This window comes from Ascaphus truei, chromosome 3 (genome assembly GCF_040206685.1).
Source record: "Ascaphus truei isolate aAscTru1 chromosome 3, aAscTru1.hap1, whole genome shotgun sequence".
Classification (NCBI taxonomy): Eukaryota; Metazoa; Chordata; class Amphibia; order Anura; family Ascaphidae; genus Ascaphus; species Ascaphus truei.
This window is the reverse complement of record NC_134485.1, coordinates 65,208,918-65,235,960: the sequence shown is the minus strand read 5'-3', so window position 1 is coordinate 65,235,960 and position 27,043 is coordinate 65,208,918. Positions and strand designations below refer to the sequence as shown.

Genomic DNA, 27,043 nt, shown 5'->3' with positions numbered 1-27,043 from the left:
AGTTTACACAGCCAGAGCCCCCTCTCCACCCTGCCTTACCTTAATTGGCTCCCTGATAACGATAGGGTGGGATAAGAGTAGAGGATACACTTGGTTAACACACCACCGTTCGGAGACGATGAATTAAGGGAATTTGTGCTTCATTTCCAAAGACAGAAAAGCAGCCAAATGTGTGCTTTTAAGCATGGTTACGTCTGTTTAAGGAAGCCAATTAGGTTGTTAAATTCTTCATAGATGTTTATTAGCCAGCAGCAGTGGTTAAAGTGACTTAAAAAGTAGTGGTAAAATGCCTTGCTTAAAGAAATTCTGAATGTATTATACATTGGAGAATAGCAATTTGTACAATATTTGCTTCCTGGTTTAAAAAAAACTGAATACAAACTACTAATGCTGTTATAAACTTGTTGGCTCGCAGGGCCTGAGCCTCTGACACGGAGAGCCTGGGGCGATATAATTCTACCACTTGGTGCAGCGCCTCCACCTGGAAGGGATCCCAACAGAGTGGGAGGAGCCCCTCACAGGACACAACCACAGTAATCACACCTTGCATAAACAGAACGGTCTTTACTGAACACATACTGTATATATATATATATACACTAATACAATTCTTTTTGCTAACAAGTGTGCTGTCTCTTCCTTGCTGTGCCTGCTTTGGATTCCCTGGATTCTCTGGTCTGCCTGGTAAGGAGCCTTTGATTATATATATATATATATATATATATATATATATATATATATATATATATCTTATACTATATTATTGAAAGCACTGTATGCCTGCATGCATGCCTGAATGCTGCCTGGATGTTCGGTGTCCCTAGGGGAAATCTCATTGGTCCCTTGGGCCACCCCCGCACACCTCTCATTGGCCTGAGGCGGAGTGACGGCCCAAAGGAGACACACACACACACACACACACACACTTACCTCACCCCCCCCCAAGCTCATCCCCTCCCCCAAGCTCACACACCCGACCCCAAGCCCTCACACCCCGGCGCCGATGGGAGGGGGGATGCCCCTCCGGTCCCGGCTTCCCCCTGTCACCGCGTGACAGGCCGCGGGACATGAGATGGGAGGGGGGATGCCCCTCCGGTCCCGGCTCCCCCCTGTCACCGCGGGACAGGAGATGGGAGGGGGGATGCCCCTCCGGTCCCGGCTCCCCCCTGTCCCAAGATGTCATCTCCCGCTCTCTTCCCCACCGGTCCCGGAGGCTCCGCCTCTCCCTGTTTCCCGCGCATTCACCCCCCCCCCCCCCCCCCGTCCACGTGGGAGCTGCCGGACGGGTGAGGGAGCTGCCGGACGGGTGAGTGAGCGGCCATCACCTCCCCTCACCTCCCCTCACTCACTTCCCCTCCACCCCCCCCGGCGCCGCTACAGTCAGCGGGGGAGTGGAGTGATCACCTCCCCTCACTCACTTCCCCTCCACTCCCCCCGGCGCCGTTACAGTCAGCGGGGGAGCGGAGTGATCACCTCCCCTCACTCACTTCCCCTCCACCCCCCCCCCCCCCGGCGCCGCTACAGTCAGCGGGGGAGCGGAGTGAGCGAGCGCGCGCCCGGGACACAGCGGGGGAGCGGCCACAACACGCTGCCTCCCACCTCAGATCCACGTGGGAGCTGCCGGACGGGTGAGGGAGCGGCCGGACGGGTGAGTGAGCGCCCTTCACCTCCCCTCACCCACCCCTCACTACACTTCCCCTCCCTTCCACATCCCCTCCACCTCCTCCCTTCCACCCCCTCCCCTCCACCTCCCCCCTTCACCTCCCCTCCACCCCGCTTCACCTCCCCTCCACCCCCCCCCCCCACTTCACCTCCCCTCCACCCCCCCCTTCACCTCCCCTCCACCCCCCCCTTCACCTCTCCTCCTCCCCTCCACCCCCCCTTCACCTCCCCTCCACCCCCCCTTCACCTCCCCTCCACCCCCCCCTTCACCTCCTCTCCACCCCCCCTTCACCTCCCCTCCACCCCACCCCCCCTTCACCTCCCCTCCACCCCCCCTTCACCTCCCCTCCACCCCACCCCCCCTTCACCTCCCCTCCACCCCCCCTTCACCTCCCCTCCACCCCCCCTTCACCTCCCCTCCACCCCCGCTTCACCTCCCCTCCACCCCCGCTTCACCTCCCCTCCACCCCCGCTTCACCTCCCCTCCACCCCCGCTTCACCTCCCCTCCACCCACACCTTCACCTCCCCTCCACCCCCACCTTCACCTCCCCTCCACCCCCACCTTCACCTCCCCTCCACCCCCACCTTTCCAACAAATACTCACCTATTGTTCCACGATTTATAAATAATATTACGCATTTACATCCCGGGCAACGCCGGGTCTCTCAGCTACATCACTTATTACTCTAAGTTCCCAAAGTCAGTCACTCCCACCTGAGTGCGTACCCCCTCCCCCACCACCGAGTACCCCCACACTGTGTCAACAGTACAACCCGTGTCCTGTGGTCAGCGCTGCCACTATGTGTGAGTACTCAGTTGGTGCACGTGTATAACGATACCTGCCCAGTGCGACGGCACCTGGGCCCTTGAATATCTTCGAAAAGGATCCGTCGGCCTCCTACACGACGTCCTGTACTTCACTGGCGTGATGATCCGCCAGGGGCGATACCACCCTGAAGATAGTCTCTCTTACTGCGGAGTAGGCTTGGTCTCAGGCCTCTCCCTCTGGGAGTGCAGCGTCCGCTGTGTCCCTAACTATTACTACGCAACACTAATGGGGCAGGGCCCTTAAACTAGGGCCTGTCCTTGAAGCAACCACAAACTACAGTGTGTCTCAGGGCATATCTGGGGCCTAGGGGGGAATTGCTGGCCTAGTGCAGCAGGTCACTGACACCTGCACAGACACCTCTTACCTCTAGCTCTTCCAGGCACTGACTGACTAGCGTGGGCGCAGCGCGCCAAAAGTATCTCTCTGGTAGAAGGGGAATCCGGCCTTCCGATTGGCTCCCTGACATCATGTGGTGCGCTCCTGAGGCTCATTGGACTTGTAGTCCCTGCTCATAGCCTCTCCTTATTGGTCACGGCTTTGCACGCTTGTTTACTGCGCATGCGTGACGTAATGGCCGCTGCGAGGAGTCCTGCGCATGCGCGAGCTAAAAGGTGGCGGCGCCCTGCAAATGGAGCTGCCGGGAGTCCTCCGTGACGCAGTCGCCATCCTGGCGCCAGCACCTGCCGCGCTCCCCGCACGCCTGTGCAGTGGAGGCAAGCGGGGGGAAAACCCAAGAACCGGGGGGACCCCGCCACTGTAAGGGCACACTTTAAGCCCAAGGGGGACCGGGGCTACATGTGTGTAAAAATAAATAAATGGGATGCATTTAACAAAGTAGGGTGTGTCCCCCCCTCCCCTTTTAGTACGATCACACTGCGACCACTGACCAGCATGGGTTATACCTTTTTAAGAGGAGAAACAGGCAGCACGGCAGATAACGGGGAATATACAATCTCTATTTATCACACTGCTTTTGGACTGGAATAGATTTTCCAATAATGCTGAGCTGGGGGACAGGGCCAAGTTTACTAAGCCATGTTGTGCCGTGAATCATCTGGCGCTGAGAGATACCTTACAGCCCATTTGCCAATTGGATGTAAAGTACTTTCCAGCGCAGTCCAGTGTGTGTCTTCTGGCAGAAGTCTGCGGAGTAAATACAGTATGGGGCAGAATTCTCATGTAGTTAATGTCGAGCATCAACCACCTTGGCAGTACTGCTGATTCACATTGCAACGTCCGCAATAAGGCCACATTGTAAGAAATGTATTTAATGGATTTCCTTGTTGGCTTTGGAAACCGACTATGGTTGGTAGAAAAATAAAAAACTCGCAAACTACACTAAATGTAAAAGCACTCATGGGTGTATCCATGTGCCCTACGCCAGGGGTGCGCAAAGTGGAGTGGCGCCAGATTCGCTGCGGGGGGCGGGCGCAGGGTTTACAGAGGCCCCGCGTGGTTCCCAAAGGCATTTAAAATTTATGCCGGGGGAGCTGCAAGACATCTGTAAACGTCTCCTTACCGTGGTTCAGACGGCTCCTGGTATCGCGTTGCCATGGCAACGTGACGCCAGGACGTCATAGCCAAGATAAGCGGGGGGACAGCCGGCATGGGGGCGCAGGAAAAAAAGATTGTGCTCCCCTGCCCCACGCCTCTGCTAATTCTATATTTGCCAGGGACACCCCCTCATATTTAGCTGAAAAAAGTATCGGAGACACCATATCTCCTATAAGTCACTGTGTATACGGTAAGTCTGTCAAACTTCACAAAGCAATATATCATTTTTTTTTAACCAGTGGTTCCGCCATAGCTTAATGGCAGTGCTCTGGGGGGCCAGAGTATGGCTGCTCATGTCAGTAGATATATGGTGGAACGGGATGACACCGCTTTCGTTTGCGTGACCCCTGTCTGTTGGTTGTTTTTCACATTTGAGGGGGGGGGGGGGGGGGCAGCAGTGGATCTCAGTGTAATGTGCTTCAGCTTCTGGCCCACTGATTGAAGATAACATAAAAATAATAATTTAGTAGGTTGGAGTTTGTGTCTATAAACCTCAGACGTAAATGTTTTTCTCTTTAATATACTTTGTTCAGAGGTTTTTATTAATGTATGAGTAGATGGTTTCCTCATGGTGTCTGGTGCTGCCAGCTTCCAGTCCAATCTGTCATCGGGTCCAGCCGAAAAATCCAAGAGGATTGAGCGATTGTTCCTTTAATTGTTTTTTTTTTTATTTGAACAAACTGCTAGAGGAAGGAAATCATTTGGCTCAAAAAGGAAAACTTAAGGCCATTTCGTAATTAAAAAAAAAAAACCCAGATCCTACTTAAACAGTCTAATATGTTTACGGCCCAGACTTGAAGGTCTTTTATCTTTACAGTGCTTGTACTTTACAGAAGATTTTTGTGACTTCTTGCTTAATGAATACAGCGTTTCCTTGCTGTGTCTGGTTTGCAGCCTGCCCCAGATTTCCAGGGGGGGGCGGATGAAACCAGTTGGTCATTGGCTCTGTATTGACCATTTCAGGTCTCGCTGTGTGATGTCTCTCTACAAGTGTCTTAAAGCGGCAATCTTCCCTAGATACCTATGAGTTTACATTCTATAAAGTTAGTAACTTGCCCTAAAGCATGTCCTGCTCTTTAACAAAATCATGCATGAATTCTTTTAAATAATTTTTTTAATGTAAAGTTACACTGCTCTGGGGAGAGCTTAATTTTAACATCCTCGTCACTTAATTTCAAATGCTTATCTCATCAAGCATCAGGGCAACAAGGGATATTTTAAAACATAAAATGAAAGAAATGCCGTTGGTGCATAATGCTGCTTTTAATGTAGCAGTGCAAACCTTTGACATATTCGTGGATTTGTTTCCACGTCACATGTTCATTGATCACGTGTTGGTTCAGGCCCACAGACACAGCCACATTTATCAGTTGGCGAATATCCAGGGAGGGAAGAAATATACGTTTATTTAATGCACAGTGTTCAGTTGGAACAAGTCCACAGACAGTCACGGTTCTGACTGACTTTAACGGTACACTTTTACAGAGCTGTCTAGCTTCCCCTTCTACTGAGTGTGAGAAAGCGTCTCACCCATGTGGGAGATTTCCGTGAGAACCCTTCTCGCCTCTGGAATAGGGGATACAGCGACTGCACGGGGGGGAAGGGCGTTATGACGTGAGGGGGCAGGGACTATAACTGTGTCAGGCTTTCCCATCAATGTGAGAATTACATCCATGCTGTGTGAGAGAGCCCTGATGCTTGAAACTTGTGCAAATTGCTTAAGTCTTGACAGGGCTAACTTTTTATGTGAATTATATAAACATATGTTTATTTGATTCCTGGATATTTTCCAACTGTTGTATATGAATATAATGCGTTAGCACCTTCCCTGTAAAATGCGAAATCTTACAAAGTAACACCTAATGTGCTTATTTGCTTGTTCACGCTCAAAATTATGTCAGTGCTGTGCAGTTAAATTGACCTGATTTCCAGATGAGCTTCTGTTCGGATTGGGAGACAGAGCCAGTAACGGAGTTGGGAACGGCATTGCCATTTTAATGTTAGAAAAGCTTTTCAAATTTAGGTTAACACCTACATTTGTAAAAATGGACACTAAGCACAGCAGTACATGCTGAGGTATCGTTGATGATGTCATACCAGGGCGTAGAAAGAATCCGAAGCTTTATTGATCAGGATTGTGTTCCTTTGTAGAAAATCACAATGGCTGCTGGCCATAAAACCTGAACTGTTGATTATTTTGGGAGACCTGCTGTTCCAAAGATGGTTCTATAGTCACATCATGTTCGTGGCCACACCAATGACCGCATTCTGTGCGTGGAACACTCATGCATTCCGTAGGTTGCATCCAATACTTCTCTCCTGTAGGTTGGCGTTCCACTAAAAGCTTGGTTTCTGCTTGTGCACGTACCTTTCCAAACCCACCAGTGCTTAAAGAAGCAGCCCACGCTGATTACATATTTTATTAGTATTTTTTTATTTTATTCTTTGACTTTAAATATTAAGTGTTCGAGAGAGTAAAGGAGCTTTCCCGGAACCTCCCTGCAGAGGCCATGTTTACTCAGTGATGCTATTCTATAAGACACCTCCCAGTGCCAGAAGACATTTTGACCCATTCAAGTGAATGGGCAATGGTCACCTGTTCCATATGCATTAAACCAGTCTTCTCCTGGCTAAGGAATATTTTATAAACCAAAAAGTGGTCCCTGCTCAGCTCAATATAATTGGTTAACGTACTGGAGGGGTGCTCTCTGGGACAATATGCAGTGATAAGAACACAAGAAGAGCGAAAGTGACACTTTCTCTCTCCTCGTCCTAAAATCTTTCCTTCACATCATATCGAAAAGGTCAATTATATACCTCTATTGTAGAGGTAAATAAGGATTTTAATCAGTTAGTGTTAGGACCTGCGATATTGTGGTCATGCCTTGAAAGTGGCTTGCAGGCTTATACGCTTTGGCCAAAGGGTTAACTAAATGACTATTTTTAAAGAGATATATAGGTATTTCACTGTATATTTTTGTCACATTGGATGTTGCTCTGGACTTTTTGTTTCTTGTTTTATACAATTAGCCACGCCCAGTAGCACTCCTTTTGACACATATACATACATACATACATATATATTTATATTGTGGTAATTTTGGGGGGTTTCTGAGAGCTTGCTGGGTATCTGTGTGTTATCGAAAAGGTCACCCATGAGATGTGGTTCGTGGCCTCTGATGGGGGTACTTGCCTGCTACTAAAGTTATGTAGTACACACTAACTGCATTATTTTTTTGTGATCCTATCCAGCCTTGAACCAGACCTCCTCATGTCTTGGTCCTTACACCTGCATGTACAGTATGTGTCAATGCTGCACAGTTAATGCTCAGTTGAATCAGCACTTTAATGCTAGCAGAGTTTTGTCAGACAATTCTGGCTTTTTCTCTAATGACGTGATGTATTCATTTAAAAATTGGAGTTTTTTTTACTTGTATTCATTGCAAAAGTAGCCTTAACTAAACTGTTGCATAGTTCTACTTAAAATATTTCTGGAGGAAATAGGGATTTTTGAGCAATAATCCATGTAGGTTTAGATATTTTTGTCAGTGTCAAGGCTGACTTTTACATAAAAATGTAGCACGTGTACATTTTTGTAACAAAGTACTTTGCAAATACACATCAGAGGCACTCGCACAGCCACCTCTGGGGTTTAATGCAAGTATCTTATTTCCGTTATTCTAGTCTGCATGAGCCTCCAAAATGGAAGATAAGGCATTTGTAGTATAATATTGTACTGTTTTTGCCTCCGTTTTAAAGCTGCGAGTCTCTAACCACAGACATGCCAGTGTGACTAGCAATGCTTTGCCTGCAGTGTGTGTTCTACACAAGATCCTTTCACACGACTGAAATGTGCAGTACAGGCATACCCCGCTTTAAGGACACTCACTTTAAGTACACTCGCGAGTAAGTACATGACGCCCAATAGGCAAACGCCAGCTCACGCATGCGCCTGTCAGCACGTCCTGAACAGAAATACCGTCTCCCTACCTGTACCGAAGCTGTGCGCAAGCGGGGAGACTACAGAGTCTGTTACAAATGTGTTATTTACATCAGTTATGCACGTATATGACGATTGTAGTACAGAACATGCATCGATAAGTGGAGAAAAGGTAGTGCTTCACTTTAAGTACATTTTCGCTTTACATACATGCTCCGGTCCCATTGCGTATGTTAATTCGGGGTATGCCTGTATTTGTTTTTATTTTTTGGGATCGCCAGTTTCTGACTGCTCTTGTCTGTGTCATTATCAGGGGGAAAGCGAGTCTGACAAGGGGCTGCTGATGAGGAAGCTCGTCCTGTCGGGAGTCCTGGCAAGCGAAGAGATTTATATAAACCAGCTGGAAGCTCTGCTGCTGGTAAGTACTCATCTAACAATTGGTCGTGCCACCCATGTAGCAATGTTCTCTATCCAGAGGAACCATACCCTCATTTCTAGAAGGGCCACAGATTTACAAACTTGCACTAGAGCAAACCCGCACCCTGAAAGACTTCTCTGCGAATCTCTTTTCATGCTCACGAGTTTGAAGTGACCCATTTTTGGTTTCTCCATTGGAGAAGCAGTAGTAGCTGTGGGGTGTCGCACACATGCTCGCTCACGTGAACGTGTGTGAGAAATGGGGTAGACAACAAACTGGGCGCCCGGTTATCTCTCCCTTCCATGCAGGGCTCTAAGATGAGCATACACACAACCACAAAAATACTCTTGTAACACCCCAATTAAGCCATCACCAGGGTTAGTTGAAGGCTGAGTTCCCGGTGGTCACGGCGGCGAACGCCACGGCGTGGCACCACACAGCACAGCCCTCTATGGGGCAGGCCCCAGTGGTTGTGTGTGTGTGTGTGTGTGTGTGGGCGCGCAAAGCGCTGTGACACGTACATTAGCAGGGAAGACAAGAATTTTGTCTTCCCATGCCGCAACGCAATCACGTGGTTGGCGCACAGCCAATGGCAGGGAAGATATGCCCGGTTATGCCCCCATCCGCCGAGCTCCCCTACAGACCGACGATCGCAGCTGTAGTCTCTGCACGCGCCGCCAGGCGCGCGTGCAGCAGGGAGGACTGGGGCTTTAGCGTAAGGGTTTACACCCGCTGTCAGGATTTTCACCAGAATTTTCCATTGTTTCCAGAAAAATGCACCAATTTAACCAAATCCTCAATTTAGCAAAACCGTGTGGGAAAAGAAACGTGTCAGAAAATGAGGATAATACCTTCAATATGGGTTCAGTTAGAGGCCATAGAGCGTTCTTATTACATTTTAGATTGAATATAACAGAGTTACCATGCTTATACAAAAGAATACAAAATACAGTTAAAAAAATGTATTGAGGCAACTCTAATTTAGTTAGGTATTCTTTTTACTGGTCTGGCAGGAGAAGGGTTACGCGTATATGAAATATAAATGAAGTGTATAATATATTGGATATACAGTATTAGGAGTTTTGTGGCACTTGTTAATATTGTGTTTGCATAAACTCCAACATATCACACCATGAAAATAGGTATAACTGCATCTATTCTAAACCCACACAGTCTTCGTGTGGCCAACTCCAGTCCTCAATGGCCATCGACCGGCTCTAGTTTTTAAGATATCCCTGCATCAGCACAGATGGCTCAATCACCTGTCTCAGTCTTTGACTGAAGCAGGAATATCTGTTAAACTGGAGCTGTTGGTGGCTCTTGAGGACTGGAGTTGGCCAGACGCACCAGCCCCACTAATATAACACACATTATTTGGCAGCTGCTCTTTACCTCCACTTTATAGGGGCATCGCCCCACAACTGCAGGGGGGAGCCTGCTGAGGGAAGGCAGAGGGGGACCGGGACTGCAGTGCTCTCTCAGGGCCTCTTTGTGCCAGCGGGATAAGCAGTGTATTGCAAAGCCATGCATGTGTGCCCCTTCTGGCAGCGAGGCAGCCCGTGTCTTTGCAAATGTAGGCTCTAATCTAAGGCATTGTTGCAAAAACCTTACCTTCCAACTGTATTGGTTTGGCAGTGTACCAACTCCCAAGCGGAGTACCTACGTGTACTGCTCACAGCAACCACAGGCCAATCGGAATCTTTGGCGACGCTTATAGACTGACCATGTATTAAGACCGTGCAGCCAGCAAATCTTGAATTATAAAATGGTACAGAAGGTGCATTTTCTTAAACCCTCCTTGCAAATATGCTTCACACAAAAGCCACACAAACACTGTATAGTGTGTGTGTGTGTGTATATATATTTATATTTAGCAGAAACCACAATATCACACCCTGTCGCTAAGCATAAAGTGCACACACTGCTAACATGGGCATTCTTCTTAATCTATTGAAACATGTGGAAGGTGTCTTATTTCAGCTGTGTAATTACAGTGCAATGGAAATAAGTCTCATATATTGGAAAACAAAGAAGGCAGGGTCCATTGTACCAAAGATTAGATGTATTTCCTCCAAAGCACTGATAAGGCAGCTCATAAAATGAGAGAGAGAGACTGTCTAATGGGCACTAGCATGCTTAAGAATCTTCGTGAATACGCAGCATGGACATCCAGGCTGGAAAGATGAATCAGGTTTGCCTAGTTCTTCCGGAATGACAGCCGAGAGGAAGCTGGGCTTCACCATGTTGTAGAGCAGGAGTGGCCAACTCCTTTCCTCATGGGCCACTAACAGGTCAGCTTTTAAGGATATACCTGCTTCAGTACTGGTGACTCAGTCAAAGACGGATTCACTGATTGATCCACCTGTGCTGAAGCAGGGATATCCTTAAAACGTGACCTGTTGGTGGCCCTTGAGGACTAGAGTTGTCCATGCCTGTTGTAGAGCAACAGTCTTCCATAGTCAGTAAGCACAACTATTACATATATCTTACATTGTGAAAGAACGACGAAAATGGGAAATGTGATATTACATGAGCTGGTGAAATCTCTGAGCCATGGAACGTCACTCCGCCTACATTTAGCTCTCCTATATGTTGCTAAATGGGATTGCAATGCTTAATAGTCCCCCCAAGTACTACATTGATATATAGGGCAAGACCACAAATACAGATGCCAGTGACAAACAGCAGCGTGCTAGCTAACATCTGGGAGTTTCTTTGTGTGAGATTTGTGAGGAAAATATGGGAGATTTTTAAATCTGTTACTGACCATTCTATTTAGGGGGAGACCCTGATCCCCCATAATTCAGGGAGTGTCCCTCATAAATAGGGAGTGTTAGTCCGTTTAAACGTGTGCTGCTAGAAGGGACCCCAGGAGGTGTATTGTCAGTTACTTTTACTTTTCTGTATTCATACCAATCCCTTTGTGAAATGTTACAGTACTTTAAGAAGTATTTTCAAGCTGCAGACCAAGCAATATCCTACATGTGTGTTTGTTGTAATAAATCCATTCTGTACTAGGAGAAAATACTTGTAGCATTTAAAAAAAATACGCTTAATGACATTTTTAACGTATCATAATGTAACAAGCATTTTTGTTTCTATAGCAACCATTTACAAAGTCACTTCCTCTTCTGAAACAGGCTCTGGCACACCCCTTTTTGAGCTCAGCCCTCTCTCAAGCAGTGCACCAATTATATCTAGTGACTGCCTGGTTACATGATCTTCCCCACAGAACTTTGCATCTTTGGTCCTCTTCTGCTGCACTGACAGCCATTTAGTGAACCCCCGAGCCGAATCTTCGCCGATCAATCAGCAACCTAACTAATTACTTATGATTGTGTGGATTGTATTGATACACATATTATAAGGGGAGGGGGGGGGGGGGGGGGGCGAGGGACCCAGCAACTTGGACTGCAGCTTTCAGGCCTAAGGTATAAACCTTCTAAAGAATGTTTTGCTAAGTCAGCCCCCTAACTAAACATTATGCTTTGTAAGGTTTTGAAAGGTAAATATTGGGGCCAAGATCTGATAGTACATTCCCACCTAAAATCAACTCTCTGCTAAACACATCTTTTTTTAAAGTGCTTTTTAACATCCCAATTAAAAACAAATATACAGTTGTGTGAAAAAGAAAGTACACCCTCTTTGAATTCTATGGTTTTACATATCCGGACATAATAACAATCATCTGTTCCTTAGCAGGTCTTAAAATTGGGTAAATACAACCTCAGATGAACAACAACACATGACATATTACACCGTGTCATGATTTATTTAACAGAAATAAATAAAAATTCAATAGCTTAAGTTAGACTTAATGGAAAGTTTGTGATTTTCCACTGTTTTATTGCAACTGACTGTTAAAGGTGCAATCCCTGCCACCCCAAAAATAATCTTTTAACAGTCTAACTGGTTTACCTAAACAAAGCTAACTATGCTAATAGCAAATGTTTGGCTGCTTTAAAAAAAATCAAACTCATTACAAGCTGAATTTTTCAGGGGCCTCTGAATGGGAAAGGTTTTTTTTTAATATATACAGTATATATACATATATAAATATGATAGTTTTCTTAACCCTAATACCACCCTGTCCTCCCAAGTCTCTGCTCCCTATGTTTACGTAAAAAAATGTAAATATTGTTTTAAAATAATTATAAGTGTAAGATTTGAGGAGAGAGAATCAATTTCCCAGATGTGAACACTTGAGAACATGTCACTGGAATTGGTTCACTTTGGTCCTGGGAGGGATTACCCCTTTAATATATGTTATCATCTCTACTAAATACGGACAGTGACCTCATCGCACTGGGAACCAAGTCTTCATCAAATTCTATCCGGCCATGTCCCTCTAGCTCGGGCAGCACGGCTTGTAAACGTGACTTTCTCCTACTTAGAAATGTATTAGGCGGTTTAGGTGTCTGTAATATCGTGGAAGATGTATTAGGCGGTTTAGGTGTCTGTAATATTGTGGAAGATGTATTAGGCGGTTTAGGTGTCTGTAATATCGTGGAAGATGTATTAGGCGGTTTAGGTGTCTGTAATATTGTGGAAGATGTATTAGGCGGTTTAGGTGTCTGTAATATCGTGGAAGATGTATTAGGCGGTTTAGGTGTCTGTAATATCGTGGAAGATGTATTAGGCGGTTTAGGTGTCTGTAATATTGTGGAAGATGTATTAGGTGGTTTAGGTGTCTGTAATATCGTGGAAGATGTATTAGGCGGTTTAGGTGTCTGTAATATCGTGGAAGATGTATTAGGCGGTTTAGGTGTCTGTAATATCGTGGAAGATGTATTAGGCGGTTTAGGTGTCTGTAATATTGTGGAAAATGTATTAGGCGGTTTAGGTGTCTGTAATATCGTGGAAGATGTATTAGGCGGTTTAGGTGTCTGTAATATTGTGGAAGATGTATTAGGCGGTTTAGGTATCTGTAATATCGTGGAAGATGTATTAGGCGGTTTAGGTGTCTGTAATATCGTGGAAGATGTATTAGGCGGTTTAGGTGTCTGTAATATCGTGGAAGATGTATTAGGCGGTTTAGGTGTCTGTAATATTGTGGAAGATGTATTAGGCGGTTTAGGTATCTGTAATATTGTGGAAGATGTATTAGGCGGTTTAGGTATCTGTAATATTGTGGAAGATGTATTAGGCGGTTTAGGTGTCTGTAATATTGTGGAAGATGTATTAGGCGGTTTAGGTGTCTGTAATATTGTGGAAGATGTATTAGGCGGTTTAGGTGTCTGTAATATTGTGGAAGATGTATTAGGCGGTTTAGGTGTCTGTAATATTGTGGAAGAATGTCTTTAACTAAAAAAAAAACCAAGGTATTTGCACCTTTAAACCTATGCGGAATTATTAAACATTTAGACTGGTAGAGAAAGTAGATCACGGCGGAGCGATTTCACTCTTATAGCTCTATTATATATTATTTTTACATACAGTGTATATTATACGATGTGTCTAAGGTTAGATTTTATTTTTTTTCTTACCAATTTGGGAAAAAGATTTACTTGTACACGCGAGCTCATGTTACAGCTCGTTGGTAATACTCCTTGGTTGTTCTCAGTAGCCTCCTGTATTCCCACGGTGCCAAGTTTGATACCAGGAGAGCAGCGTCAAAGCAGCAATCCGTTCTGTTTGATATATTGTTTTATTCTTCTTACTTGGACCGCTACGTCTAGGGACCCCCGTTACTCGCAGCTATGGCACCGGCAGAATATTTGCCCGCTGGACACAAAGTGGCCGCTGGGTCAGCGACCGCTCAGATGTTGTCATGTTTGAAGTCCTGGAAGCCATATTTATAAGGTCTTTTATCTACTAATAACTTGGTAATCGGAGGGTCCCTTTTACAGTGCCGGGGGTCTGGCAGAAGTGTGTCAAAAGACCTCCAGCACTTCCGGTTATGTGATCTCTCCAGGAGCTATCACATGACCTGGTTACCGCAGCGCACTGGAGGGGCTTCCACTTCGGTGTCGATCAGGCTGATGGAGCGGTCTGCCCAGTCACCCCCTTAAAAACAAGCACGTGCTTGTGATGCACCTGATACTTTAGAAAGGCCCCTGGGGTGCAAGGGCCCATGACCTGCGTCATTGGGAAACTGCAAAGGTTAATTATAAATGCATCTTTATACACTCTCTTTTACACCGTATAGCTCTTCCATATCCAGAATTTTAAAAAAAATGTTTTTTTTGTGTGACTATCTTAATAAAGGAACTGCTGTATCGGTAACATAATTCATCAATTCATCTCCTCGCCTGCTACTTTAGAGAGAGAGAGACACACACACACACACACACACACACACACACACACACACACACACACACACACACACACACACACACACACACACACACACACACACACACACACACACACACACACACACACACACACACACACACACACACACATATTTGAGACAAAACATTTACTACATTTATATTTTGTCATTTAAATCTGATTTATCATTGTGCAAATAGGTCATAAAAAGAGTATAATCCCATCACTACATCAGCTGCTCCTGAAGCTTCTGTGCTTAACATTTTTGAATTATATATATTTTTTTGAATGATAATTTTTTTTTAATTGACATTTAGGTTTTTGAGCTCATTCTCCACGTTTATTTTTTTTTCCGTAGAAGAAACAATAATTGCACTGGAACTGCCGTTAATGTTCAATACAAATGCATGACTGCCAGTAACTGCATTCACTGTTTTCTGCATGTAAAGGAGTGTCCCCCCGCCCTCCCTCCCCTGCAGTGCGCCTCCCTCCCCTGCGGTGCGTGTCTCTCCCTCCCCTGCGGTGTGTCTTTCCCTCCCCTGCGGTGCGTGTCTCTCCCTCCCTCCCCTGTGGTGCGTGTCTTTCCCTCCCCTGCGGTGCGTGTCTCTCCCTCCCTCCCCTGCGGTGCGTGTCTTTACCTCCCTCCCCTGCGGTGCGCCTCCCTCCCCTGCGGTGCGTGTCTTTCCCTCCCCTGTGGTGCGTGTCTCTCCCTCCCTCCCCTGCGGTGCGTGTCTTTCCCTCCCTCCCCTGCGGTGCGCCTCCCTCCCCTGTGGTGCGCCTCCCTCCCCTGCGGTGCGTGTCTTTCCCTCCCTCCCCTGCGGTGCGTGTCTTTCCCTCCCTCCCCTGCGGTGCGTGTCTCTCCCTCCCTCCCCTGCGGTGCGTGTCTCTCCCTCCCTCCCCTGCGGTGCGTGTCTCTCCCTCCCTCCCCTGCGGTGCGTGTCTCCCTCCCTCCCCTGCGGTGCGTGTCTTTCCCTCCCTCCCCTGCGGTGCGTGTCTCTCCCTCCCCTGCGGTGCGTGTCTCTCCCTCCCCTGCGGTGCGTGTCTCTCCCTCCCCTGCGGTGCGTGTCTCTCCCTCCCCTGCGGTGCGTGTCTCTCCCTCCCCTGCGGTGCGTGTCTCTCCCTCCCCTGCGGTGCGTGTCTCTCCCTCCCCTGCGGTGCGTGTCTCTCCCTCCCCTGCGGTGCTTGTCTCTCCCTCCCCTGCGGTGCTTGTCTCTCCCTCCCCTGCGGTGCGTGTCTCTCCCTCCCCTGCGGTGCGTGTCTCACCCTCCCCTGCGGTGCGTGTCTCTCCCTCCCCTGCGGTGCGTGTCTCTCCCTCCCCTGCGGTGCGTGTCTCTCCCTCCCCTGCGGTGCGCGCCTCTCCTTCTCTCCCCTGCGGTGCGTGTCTCTCCCTCCCTCCTCTGCCGCGCGTGTCTTTCCCTCCCTCCCCCGCGCGTCTTTCCCTCCCTCCCCTGCGCGTCTTTCCCTCCCTCCCCTGCCGATACAGACCAAAATGATACAGACCACGCCACACAGTATATTTTTTAATAACTGTATCTGACCCGCAACTATATACGACACTCGCCTTTGTAATGTAGAGTTACAGCCTTAAGAATATCCAACATGCCCATATATTCCATCAGAGCATTGGATTACTCTTGTTATCGGATGTGTGATGAAACCATGCTGCGTAAGGCTGCGTCCATAGATGGACAAGCAGCGCTGAGGCGTGCGGACGCTCCGCGCTGAGCCCCTGCATCCTCAATGAGGATGCCTTGAGAGGGGGCTCACGCGAGCGTCCGCAGGCGTGCTCAGGCTTTGGAGTTTTCAGCCGAGCGCCAAGCTGTTTTTCAGCGCGCTGTCGGCTGAAAACATCCAATCAGCCTTAAGCAGCGTCAATGTCACGGCGCCGTGACGTCGGCGCTGTGACATTGACGTCAGTGCGTCGCGGGCGATTGGCCCAGCGACATCACTGCCCCGCCTCCAACCACCTCCCCCCGGCTCCCTTCGCGCACGCTGGCTCGCCTGCAAGTCCGTGCAATCGCGCTGACTGAAGCAGGCGAGTATCAGCGTTAGCGCGCCTTCGCTCTCCCCACCCCTCTATGGCCCGGGCCTAATAGAGGCAGACTCCTAACATTTGCAGGTACTTTTAGGGAATGTGTAAATGCTCATTGATCATGTCTTATGATGGCCCGATGACCCATATTGTTCTTTTGATGTAGCTTTTGTTGGTAAATATGTTTGTATGCAAGTGGGTTTTACTGTCCGGCCTGTCAGATTTTATTTGGCTAGAAGTTATAGGAAATGCTCCATAAAGCTCTAAATAAATATGTATTTGCTATACATTTTAAAGCAGCAGTCCAAGGGGCTGTTTAAACAAAAAAATAATCCCCTTTAATATGTGCATCAATACAATTCACACGATGATAATTAATTAGTTAAGTTGCCGATCAATCCGTTCTCCTGTGATCGAAAGGTTAAGATTCAACTTGGGGGGTTCACTAAATGGCTGCAGAGGAGTATTCTGCAGCCAGTGTGACTTTGTAAATTTTTTCACTGCTGTGCTCTGCTTTCTTCCTCCATTCTATACCCTCCTGACTTTGTAAATGGTTGCTATAGAAACAAAAAAGGCTTGTTACATTATAATATATTAAAAATGTCACGCAGAGTTGTTTAAAAAAAATTAAATGCTACAAGTATTTTCTCATAGTACAGAACTGATATACTGTATTACAAACATAACACACACAGGATATTGCTTGAACTGCATCTTTAGGAAAATAACTTTTTATTTTTTTGTCACCGTCTTAGCCTAGATTGTGTGCAAGTAAGTATCTCGCCCATTACTATTGGGGTTTATGATGATTTCTCTACAGGAGATATGGGGATGTGACGTCGTCTTGCATCTGTTGGGGACATGCATATAATTACTTGGAAATTAAAAGGATGTTTATTCTCCCGCATTATTACAGATGTTGGGAGTTGGAAGAGGGCTATGCAGTTGACATTCTAATTTGAACCGCACCATTATGCAGCTGAGAGCAATTTGTTTTCTTTGCCTTCATTATTCATTCTGCAAAATATATTTTCATCATATGTTTGTATTGAGATAACCATTCTTAGTACCCTAGTAGATCCTGCTGTGAGTCTGGTTAAGGTGCAGCTCCTCCTAAAAATGACATTTTAAACGCTGATTCAGTTTGATGCACTTAAAGGCAGATCGCAAACCTTAATTATATGCTAGCTTAATTTTATGTAAATTAACAAAAATTAGAGAGTGGAATAATATTAGTGCCTCAACTCTCCAACTAGTAGCTCATTTGTCAAAAGCACTCCTGGGCAGTTAAAACTTAACATTTAATAGATATCTAACTAAAATAAAATCTACACACAAAATAATGGTTATAAACACACAATGTAATTAAAAAGGAAGGGTGATGGGAAGGCAGGGTTGGGCTCAGGGTGTGTAGCACAAATGAAAATTGCCTCATTGGTTACTTTGTTTAATGGCATTGTAAGACTAAGGGCCTCATGCAGAGAGCAGCGCTATTTGAAATCTCGCCATTTTCCGGAGAAAATTGCGCTAAAAACAGCTGAAAATGGCGAGCTAGGGAAAACGCGCCATTTTTTTTTTCAATTTCAAAATCTCGCCGCGCGGCTGGCGAGAAACTACATCTCGCCAGTCTGAAAAGTATCCGAATTCAGAAAGGCGTGCTCGCCATCTAGCGGCTGTTTTTGGCGCGATTTTCGTCAATTTTCTCCGCCAACTAAAGTTGGCAAGAAGAAGGAGCTCGCCGGCTATAGGGAAACAAAAAAAAAAATGCGCGCATCTCCTCATTTACAATTCTCCACATGCAGTAATGCTAAAAATAGCGGATTTCGCCCATTTCTGCATATGGAGAATAAAACTCTCCATTAAACCTACTTTTTATTCCCCTCTCCAATTTTAAAAAGCGCTGCTCCCTGCATAGGCCCCATAGACTGCATCCTCACACATTCAAGTTATATTCAAGTGCTGGCCACAATTATTTCAGCAGCGTGCAAAGCTATATTTGAATTAAGTGATAATTGCTGTCAGTTGCAGTTGCATTCAAGTGATTCATATGCTGTGTATATTTACGTCCTCTGGCGTAGAGTTAATCCACGTACCACCAACCTGTTATTGTGTTGTACCTACGGTGTAAACGTTATGTTTCATTGATTTAGAATATCAGTATATTATAACAGGCATATCACTGTTTGGTGCCACACTTTACAATTACAGGTTGGCTTGATCGGTATGCTACGCTAAATGCCGCACAACATATGTATGTCTACAACTGTTAATGAAGCCTTATCAGTGGTGGCAATCATGAGATTCTATGTCCTATAAAAATAGGTGACTCTAGGTGTTTATTTAGCCTATTTCTGCCTTTATTAATTTGAGGCAATTTTCATTTGTGCTACACACCCTGAGCCCAACCCTGCCTCCCCATCACCCTTCCTTTTTAATTACATTGTGTGTTTATAACCATTATTTTGTGTGCAGATTTTATTTTAGTTAGATATCTATTAAATGTTAAGTTTTAACTGCCCAGGAGTGCTTTTGACAAATGAGCTACTAGTTGGAGAGTTGAGGCACTGATATTCTTCCACTCTCTAATTTTTGTTAATCTACTACTATCAGCTCATCAGCTGCACCCAACGTCCCACTAGGCGTTTAAGGTCACACTCATTATTACAACTACATTATCACTTTAGTGAGCTGTATATTTTGTTTGTGGTTTTTTAATTTTACGTAAATGTTTATTTAATTAAAAAGACGTAAACCCTGCAGAAGTTCACATGGCAACCCGTTCATTCTAACTTGGCCCAATCCACCGGGCAACGCGGAACGGTTATCTAAGCAAACTTCAAAGCGACTTCTCAAAAGGATCGGTCTTATCCGGAGCCTTTGGAGAAGACTCTTTGAAGCTCAGTGATGTCACAAAGTGGAAGGTGCTGAGCAGTCTCGTGGATTAGATTAGTAAGAATTAAAAACACAGGTGCCCTATTGCAGGAGCGGCCAACTCCAGTCTTCAGGGGCCACCAACAGGCCGGGTCTGAATGATTTAATTGATTTAGCACAGGTGGCTCAGTCAAAGACTGAGTCACTTATTGAGCCACCTGCGCTGAAGCATGGATATGCTTAAAACTTGGTCTGTTGGTTGCCCTTGAGGACTGCAGTTGGCCACCCCATGCCAAATTGTATGGTGAAAAAGTATGGCCAATATTAAACATGCATTGGAGGGGCTGCACCTTTCACCAGCACAAGATTGGAAGAACAGTTGGACTTCATGTTTTCTTGTCTCTTTACCTTTTAGCCCATGAAGCCGTTGAAGGCTACGGCCACCACATCACAGCCGGTGTTAACCATGCAGCAAATAGATGCCATATTTTATAAGATCCAGGACATCTATGAGATCCACAAGGAGTTTTACGACAACCTGTGCCCCAGCGTGCAGCAGTGGGACAGCAAGAAAACCGTGGGACACCTCTTCCAGAAGCTGGTGAGACTTGCTGCTTCTCCTGCAGGATTATGCTGTTCCTTGACATTTCCTGCGTCACACAGCTTCCTCCTTTTGTGCGCAGAGCAATACACTTTTTATAATATTGTAGCATCAATCAATCGGGCACAAATGTAATATTTTTTATCCTCTGCAACTTTGCTACTCACATACCCTTCTCTGTAATGCCTTTAACTATTGTTTATTACGCTTTGCGACAATTTGTTCTGCACTCAATAAATATTCTTTCCAGCTACATTTCCAGATAATTTAAATGCACTATGGCAAGGCTGTGAATAAAACAGTAGAACTAATATGCATTATGTATTCACATGATATAAAAAGAAAACTATTGTGAAAAAAACATCTATTACTGTCAGTTGATACTGTAGTTTAATTTGTGAACTAATTTGGTTGCCTTTATAAAAAAAAATCTATTTCAATTGTTATACAATTTGTATCCTCTCTGGCACTTTTCCTCTGTCTTGAGTACTGTAAGGATTGTAGGTTGAGCACAGCCTGTGGGGTGTTAAATTATAGGTCTTTTCCCCCACACTTGTTTTGGGTTATGCAAAATATTTACACTGCAAATCTTTGGTTATAACTCTGTCCCCAAAGGAAAATTCCAAACAGATACCAGACACCGCTTACTGCTGCCTGAGACGCATCTGATACAGTACGGCTGCGGCCCCGCTGCACGCGCATCGGCGAGGCTGGCGGCGCATGTAGCCGGGTCCCCCGGTCTGCAGGGGGAAAGACGGGGGGGGGACTACTGGGGAGGGGGGCAGCGGCCGTGACGTCACCCAACAGATTCGCCATCATTGGCTGAACTGCCGGGGGCGTGGCCTAGCGCTCCATCGCCCGTGGCCAGCTAAATTGTCAGGTAACCCTGAAAAACTAGTCACACGGCGGCCCCCCCTTGCAGCGGTCCCGGCCCCATTGAGGGGCGGCTCTTGTCCCTGCAGCGTCCACCACAGCTGGCACTGCAGTTGCCAGCGGGGTCCTGGCCTGAACGAATTGTTAGCTGTAGTTCCCTATATTGACCACGGGTTACCGAGTTTGCTTGTTCCCTGTGACCACTGCTACAGATGTAGCGTGTTTTTAGTTGAGGAAAATCACGCATTCCCCCTGTGTGCTGATGTGTGTTAGTGAGTACACATATTGAGCAGGCTGTTGCCATCCTTGCCTGCTAGTTAGTTGCAATGCATAGTTTGTGAAAACAATCATAAGAAGATGGTGTAACAGGCATTTGTACTGTATGCGTTCCAGACACACAGATCTTGCCGGACTTGCTGTCCCGGAGCCGCCGGAAGAGAAGCAAAATGCTGCTTCACCGGGGGCCATGAAAGCTGCGGCGGGCCTCTCCCGGTTAGAAGCCCCAAGGAGAGATTTCCCACTGGCCGACTTTGCCGCAGTCAGGGTTCCGCAGCTTCCCCCGGCAGCGTGAGCAGTTAGTCCAGCTTCCTCTGTACCCTGTATGCTGCCTTGGAGCGCATACGTACAGTACGTACTCTACGGTATATACTGTATGCGTTCCAATTGCACACGCAGAGTAAACTAAGCATTCCATTGATGTATTGTGCCTTGAAACACATCAATAGTGATATAGAACTTACGGTACATTCCTGAGGTCACCACTTTCCCCTCTTCACAATGTTCGGCTGAACCCTATAGATTTGATTAATGAAATATGCTGCTTTGTGACTCATTCTGTTCAGAAATTGAGGATGGCAGCAACAGTCTTGTTTTTGGGTGCAGCATGTCTTCTCCACTGTTACTTTAGTGTGTGCCAAACCAATTGTATAGGGTTTTGTTTTTTAGTTTATTCGCTTTTCCTTCATAAATGCAGCAGAAGCGGTATGTTTGGGTCGTAGTCCTCCAAGAAACCATGACTGGCGGGAATGTGTTTAGCAATCTATGGTGCTGCTGGCTGCCTGTGTAACAATGACCTCTTGGAAGAAAGCCCGTAGGGAAACACAAACACTGGTCAACATCTTTTCAAAGCAACCAATGTCTTGTCAGTGATTATACAATCAAACTAACCAACCCATGCTTGAGTCTGTACAACTGTTACTTCCTTGTTCACATCCCTCATCCCTGATCTCGTCGCAGTCCTCACACTGGTCTCTGAAACATTGATACTGCTGCATCACTATTGACATAAATTCAGCAGTGCTGTGGTCATCATTTTCCCATTGTGTTCACTTCCTGTTTAGCTTATTACAGGGGTGGCCAACTGCAGTCCTCAAGGGCCACCAACAGGTCAGGTTTTAGTCCCTGCTTCAGCACAGGTGGCTCAGTTTTTGACTGAGCTGCCTGTGCTGAAGCAGGGATATCCTGAAAACCTGACCTGTTGGTTGCCCTAGTGGACTGGAGTTTGGCCACCCGTGGCTTTGAACATACCTCATATTCTTTCTTGTATAGCGCTCAGTGTATACGGCGCTTCGCGTACAGTACGATGGGCCCCGGCCATCTTACAATCTTCATTTTGGCACTTGAGGCCAGGGAACTAAAGTGACGAGGCCAGGGAACTAAAGTGACTTGCCCAAGGTCACAAGAAGCCGACACTGGGATTTGAATGGGGTTCACCCACTTCAAAAACAGTGACATTACCACTGAGCTACTGTTTCATCTCTTCAGCTTGCCTGCACGCCAATGAACAAAGTTACAAACCATTCTCTTAACAAGGGCACATGATGAGCAGTAACAAGGGCACATGATGAGCAGTAACAAGGGCACACGATGAGCAGTAACAAGGGCACACAATGAGCAGTAACAAGAGCACATGATGGGCAGTAACAAGAGCACATGATGGGCAGTAACAAGAGCACATGATGGGCAGTAACAAGAGCACATGATGAGCAGTAACAAGAGCACATGATGCGCAGTAACAAGAGCACATGATGCGCAGTAACAAGAGCACATGATGGGCAGTAACAAGAGCACATGATGCGCAGTAACGAGCACATGATGCGCAGTAACAAGAGCACATGATGCGCAGTAACAAGAGCACATGATGCGCAGTAACAAGAGCACATGATGCGCAGTAACAAGAGCACATGATGCGCAGTAACAAGAGCACATGATGCGCAGTAACAAGAGCACATGATGAGCAGTAACAAGAGCACATGATGGGCAGTAACAAGAGCACATGATGAGCAGTAACAAGAGCACATGATGAGCAGTAACAAGAGCACATGATGAGCAGTAACAAGAGCACATGATGAGCAGTAACAAGAGCACATGATGCGCAGTAACAAGAGCACATGATGCGCAGTAACAAGAGCACATGATGGGCAGTAACAAGAGCACATGATGCGCAGTAACAAGAGCACATGATGCGCAGTAACAAGAGCACATGATGGGCAGTAACAAGAGCACATGATGCGCAGTAACAAGAGCACATGATGCGCAGTAACAAGAGCACATGATGAGCAGTAACAAGAGCACATGATGGGCAGTAACAAGAGCACATGATGGGCAGTAACAAGAGCACATGATGAGCAGTAACAAGAGCACATGATGAGCAGTAACAAGAGCACATGATGAGCAGTAACAAGAGCACATGATGAGCAGTGCTCAAACTTAAATCTTAAAGGGTGCGGAGTGAACTGTAGTATGTATAATTGCAGAGTAACACCATTTTTAACTGTATTGTGGTGTCGCTTACCATGTAAAGAATCTGATTCTGCTTTATAGCTCCGTGCTTAGGGAACATTTGCTTAGAGGTACAGTCCTGGACTTACTTTGCCTTTTCGTGTATGAAGCTGTATACCCTTCCTTTTTGGCTATTCACATGGTACCAAATACTCGCAGTGTAACATCCGTTCCCCCTCGCTGCAGCCACTCTTAGCTCTGAATCGTGGGTTTCTCACTACTCTCCATATCCTGTAACTTCTGGCTCAGCTCTTTGCTTATTTTGGGGTGCATTGTGGAGTTATTTGGCAAATATCTGTACAGGCATACCCCGCATTAACGTACGCAATGGGTCCAGAGCATGTCTGTAAAGCGAAAATGTACTTAAAGTGAAGCACTACCCTTTTCCCACTTATCGATGCATGTACTGTACTGCAATCGTCATATACGTGCATAACTAATGTAAATAACGCATTTGTAACAGGCTCTATAGTCTCCCCGCTTGCCCACAGGTTCGGTACAGGTAGGGAGCCGGTATTGCTGTTCAGGACGTCCTGACAGGCGCATGCGTGAGCTGCCGTTTGCTTATTGGGCGATATGTCCTTACTCGCGAGTGTAATTAAAGTGAGTGTCCTTAAACCGGTGTATGCCTGTATATTAACAAAGTATAGTGATCAGACAGCACAACTCTATGAAAAAGGGCCAGAAGTAATCTGATAATGATGCAAAGGGCATTACAGAGGTACCCCTACACCCGCTATATTCTAGAATAAAACTAAACAGGGTTCCCAGTACTCCAATAAAAAGTAAAATATACATGACAGGAATAGCAAATAAATTAAGTTTTTACTAGTACGAGACTAGTGTATCTAGCAACCAAATGTATAAATCACCTTATAAAGACAAAAAGATATATATTACATGTGTATGCAATCGTGAATGATCGAAAAATGCAACAAAAATATATACACACGTACAAATATAAATACTTATCCACTGGATCAGAGGAACGATGCCAGGTAAGTACAAAAAAAGATCAAAGTACCTCTCTACTGGTGGACATACGAGTATCCAGTATTCTCAATCGATGAGAAAGAAAATCCAACCTGGAAATAGTTTAAAAGGACAAAAAATAAATAAAGGTGAAAGGAGCTCAACGGGAAATAGGGGTGTTTAAATAAGGGAGCGACGTTTTTGAGGAGGATCCCCCTTCAGGTCTGTTCCCACGTGTGAAGTACAAATGGTTACTTCCCTTCTCCTCCCAAAGAAATGCTCCCAGCAATATGCAGCAGGTAATAGGTAATCTGAAGAAATGTTCTGATATCCTCTGGATCCGGAATGGATTGAGACGTCTGCATCCTGCTACTTATTGCTGGGAGCATTTCTTTGGGAGGAGAAGGGAAGTAGCACTTGTACTTTACATGTGGGCCGAGGCCTGAAGAAGGGGGTTCCGTCCCCGAAACTTTGCCCCCTTTATATAAACACTTTTTTCTCCTGTTAAGCTCCATCCTCTCGTCTTGATTTTCTGCCCTTTTAGACGATTCCCAGTTGGGATTTTTTCCCCTCATTATCTATTGAATTTTCAGCATGCTGGATTCTCGTTTGCCCACCAGTACAGAGGTACTTTGAGCTTTTTTAGTACTTACCTGGCATCATTCCTCTGATCCTGTATGATGGATAACTATCTATATATGTGCGTGTATATATTATTGATGTGTTTTTCTATCATTCATGATTGCTTATATATACACTAGACTGTTTCTTTATATAATGTGATTTATACATTTGGTTGCTATATTCACTTCTCTAGTCAAGTACTAGTAAAATCTTAATTTATTTGTTATTCCACACCAACCACCGCTCACTCTAATGGCAAACATCATAAAATTACAACTACTCAAATTTCTACTCATACTATTACTCTCTTTAGAAGGTGATATTGAACTTAACCCAGGCCCTCCCTTTTCAACTCTGTCCCATACCCCTCTGAATACCCCCTTCAAATTCCAAAAAATGTCTATCTGTCGTCCATATAAATATCTGGAGCCTGCTGCCCAAACTGGATGAACTGACAGCATGGTGCCTTATGCATAAACCCAAAGCCACCGTTCTCACAGAAACATGGCTAACCCCTAAAACCCCCGATGCAAATATCGCCATTCAGGGATACTCTATTTCTAGGAGAGATGGGTCAAAGTGAGGAGCAGGGGTGTTATTTAATATTGCAGACACCTTGCAATTTACACTGTTAAATTGCCCCCCAAGCCCACCCTCTTTTGAAATCCTAGTTTGCAAAATCTGCCTCCCCTTTTCTAAGCCTATCTTGGTTGCTGGCATCTACCGCCCCTCTCCAGTCCCTGACTGATATCACCCAGTTTCTTGGCTCAATTTCCTCTCTGAATGAGATGAGTGAGCTGCTAGTTCTTGGGGATTTCAACCTCAATTGGCTCGACCCTAAAAACCACAAAATCCAGATACAACTCAAGTCACTTAACCTATCACAACTCATTTCCCAACCCACACGGACAAACCTGAAATCTCACAACCATTCCTTGCTAGACTGGATCCTCCTCAAATCCCAGCAGAATCCAATCCTCTGGCATCCTTCCTGACATTTTCAGTGACCATGCAATAGTGTACTGTGTAAGGAATATTAGACCACCCCAATCAAGCCCTAAAGTTCTTCTCACCAGAACATTTAGAAACTTTAACCCACAACAGTTTCTGGCTGACCTTACCAACTGCCCTTGGTACAGAATCGATTTAATTCCCGACCCTGATTCTGCGCTCGACTATTTTCAATCCGAGTTCTTAAAACTCTGATACCCATCCTCCACTAGGCAGAATAAGAGTACTGGGGCCCACCTTCCGTGGGTTACACCTGACCTTATAGCGCTCTACCATTTCAGGGATGCCTTGTGGAAAAGCTACAAAGTAACTGGCACTACCAAGGATCTTAATCACTAAAGATGCCTGCGGAACATATGCACAAGGCAAACAAGGCATGCAAAAGGACAATATTACTCTGACGATCTTCACCAGAATACATCAAATCCAGCTAATTTCTGTAAGGTTATCAACAATATATTCCAGCCTTCTAGCTACCAACAACCAAGTAATATCACTAAGGCCGCACTTATAGTGCTGGCGACGGCGACGCGGCCGATGCCGTCGCCACCCGTGAACGTTATAATTTAACTTTCAGCGACGTCGCTAGCGACGG

The 27,043-nt window shown here is 45.9% G+C and overlaps 1 protein-coding gene across 4 annotated transcripts in view; it reads left to right on the top strand.

The window, feature by feature from the left end:
* The window catches only part of ABR (ABR activator of RhoGEF and GTPase), a 229,914-nt gene that overhangs the window by 62,843 nt on the left and 140,028 nt on the right, over positions 1–27,043 (top strand). For all 4 annotated transcript variants that reach the window (XM_075594180.1, XM_075594183.1, XM_075594181.1 and 1 more), the window contains 2 exons: positions 8,300–8,404; positions 20,002–20,187. In XM_075594180.1, coding sequence (XP_075450295.1) covers positions 8,300–8,404; positions 20,002–20,187 — 291 coding nt within the window. The remainder of the gene's footprint in view (positions 1–8,299; positions 8,405–20,001; positions 20,188–27,043) is intronic.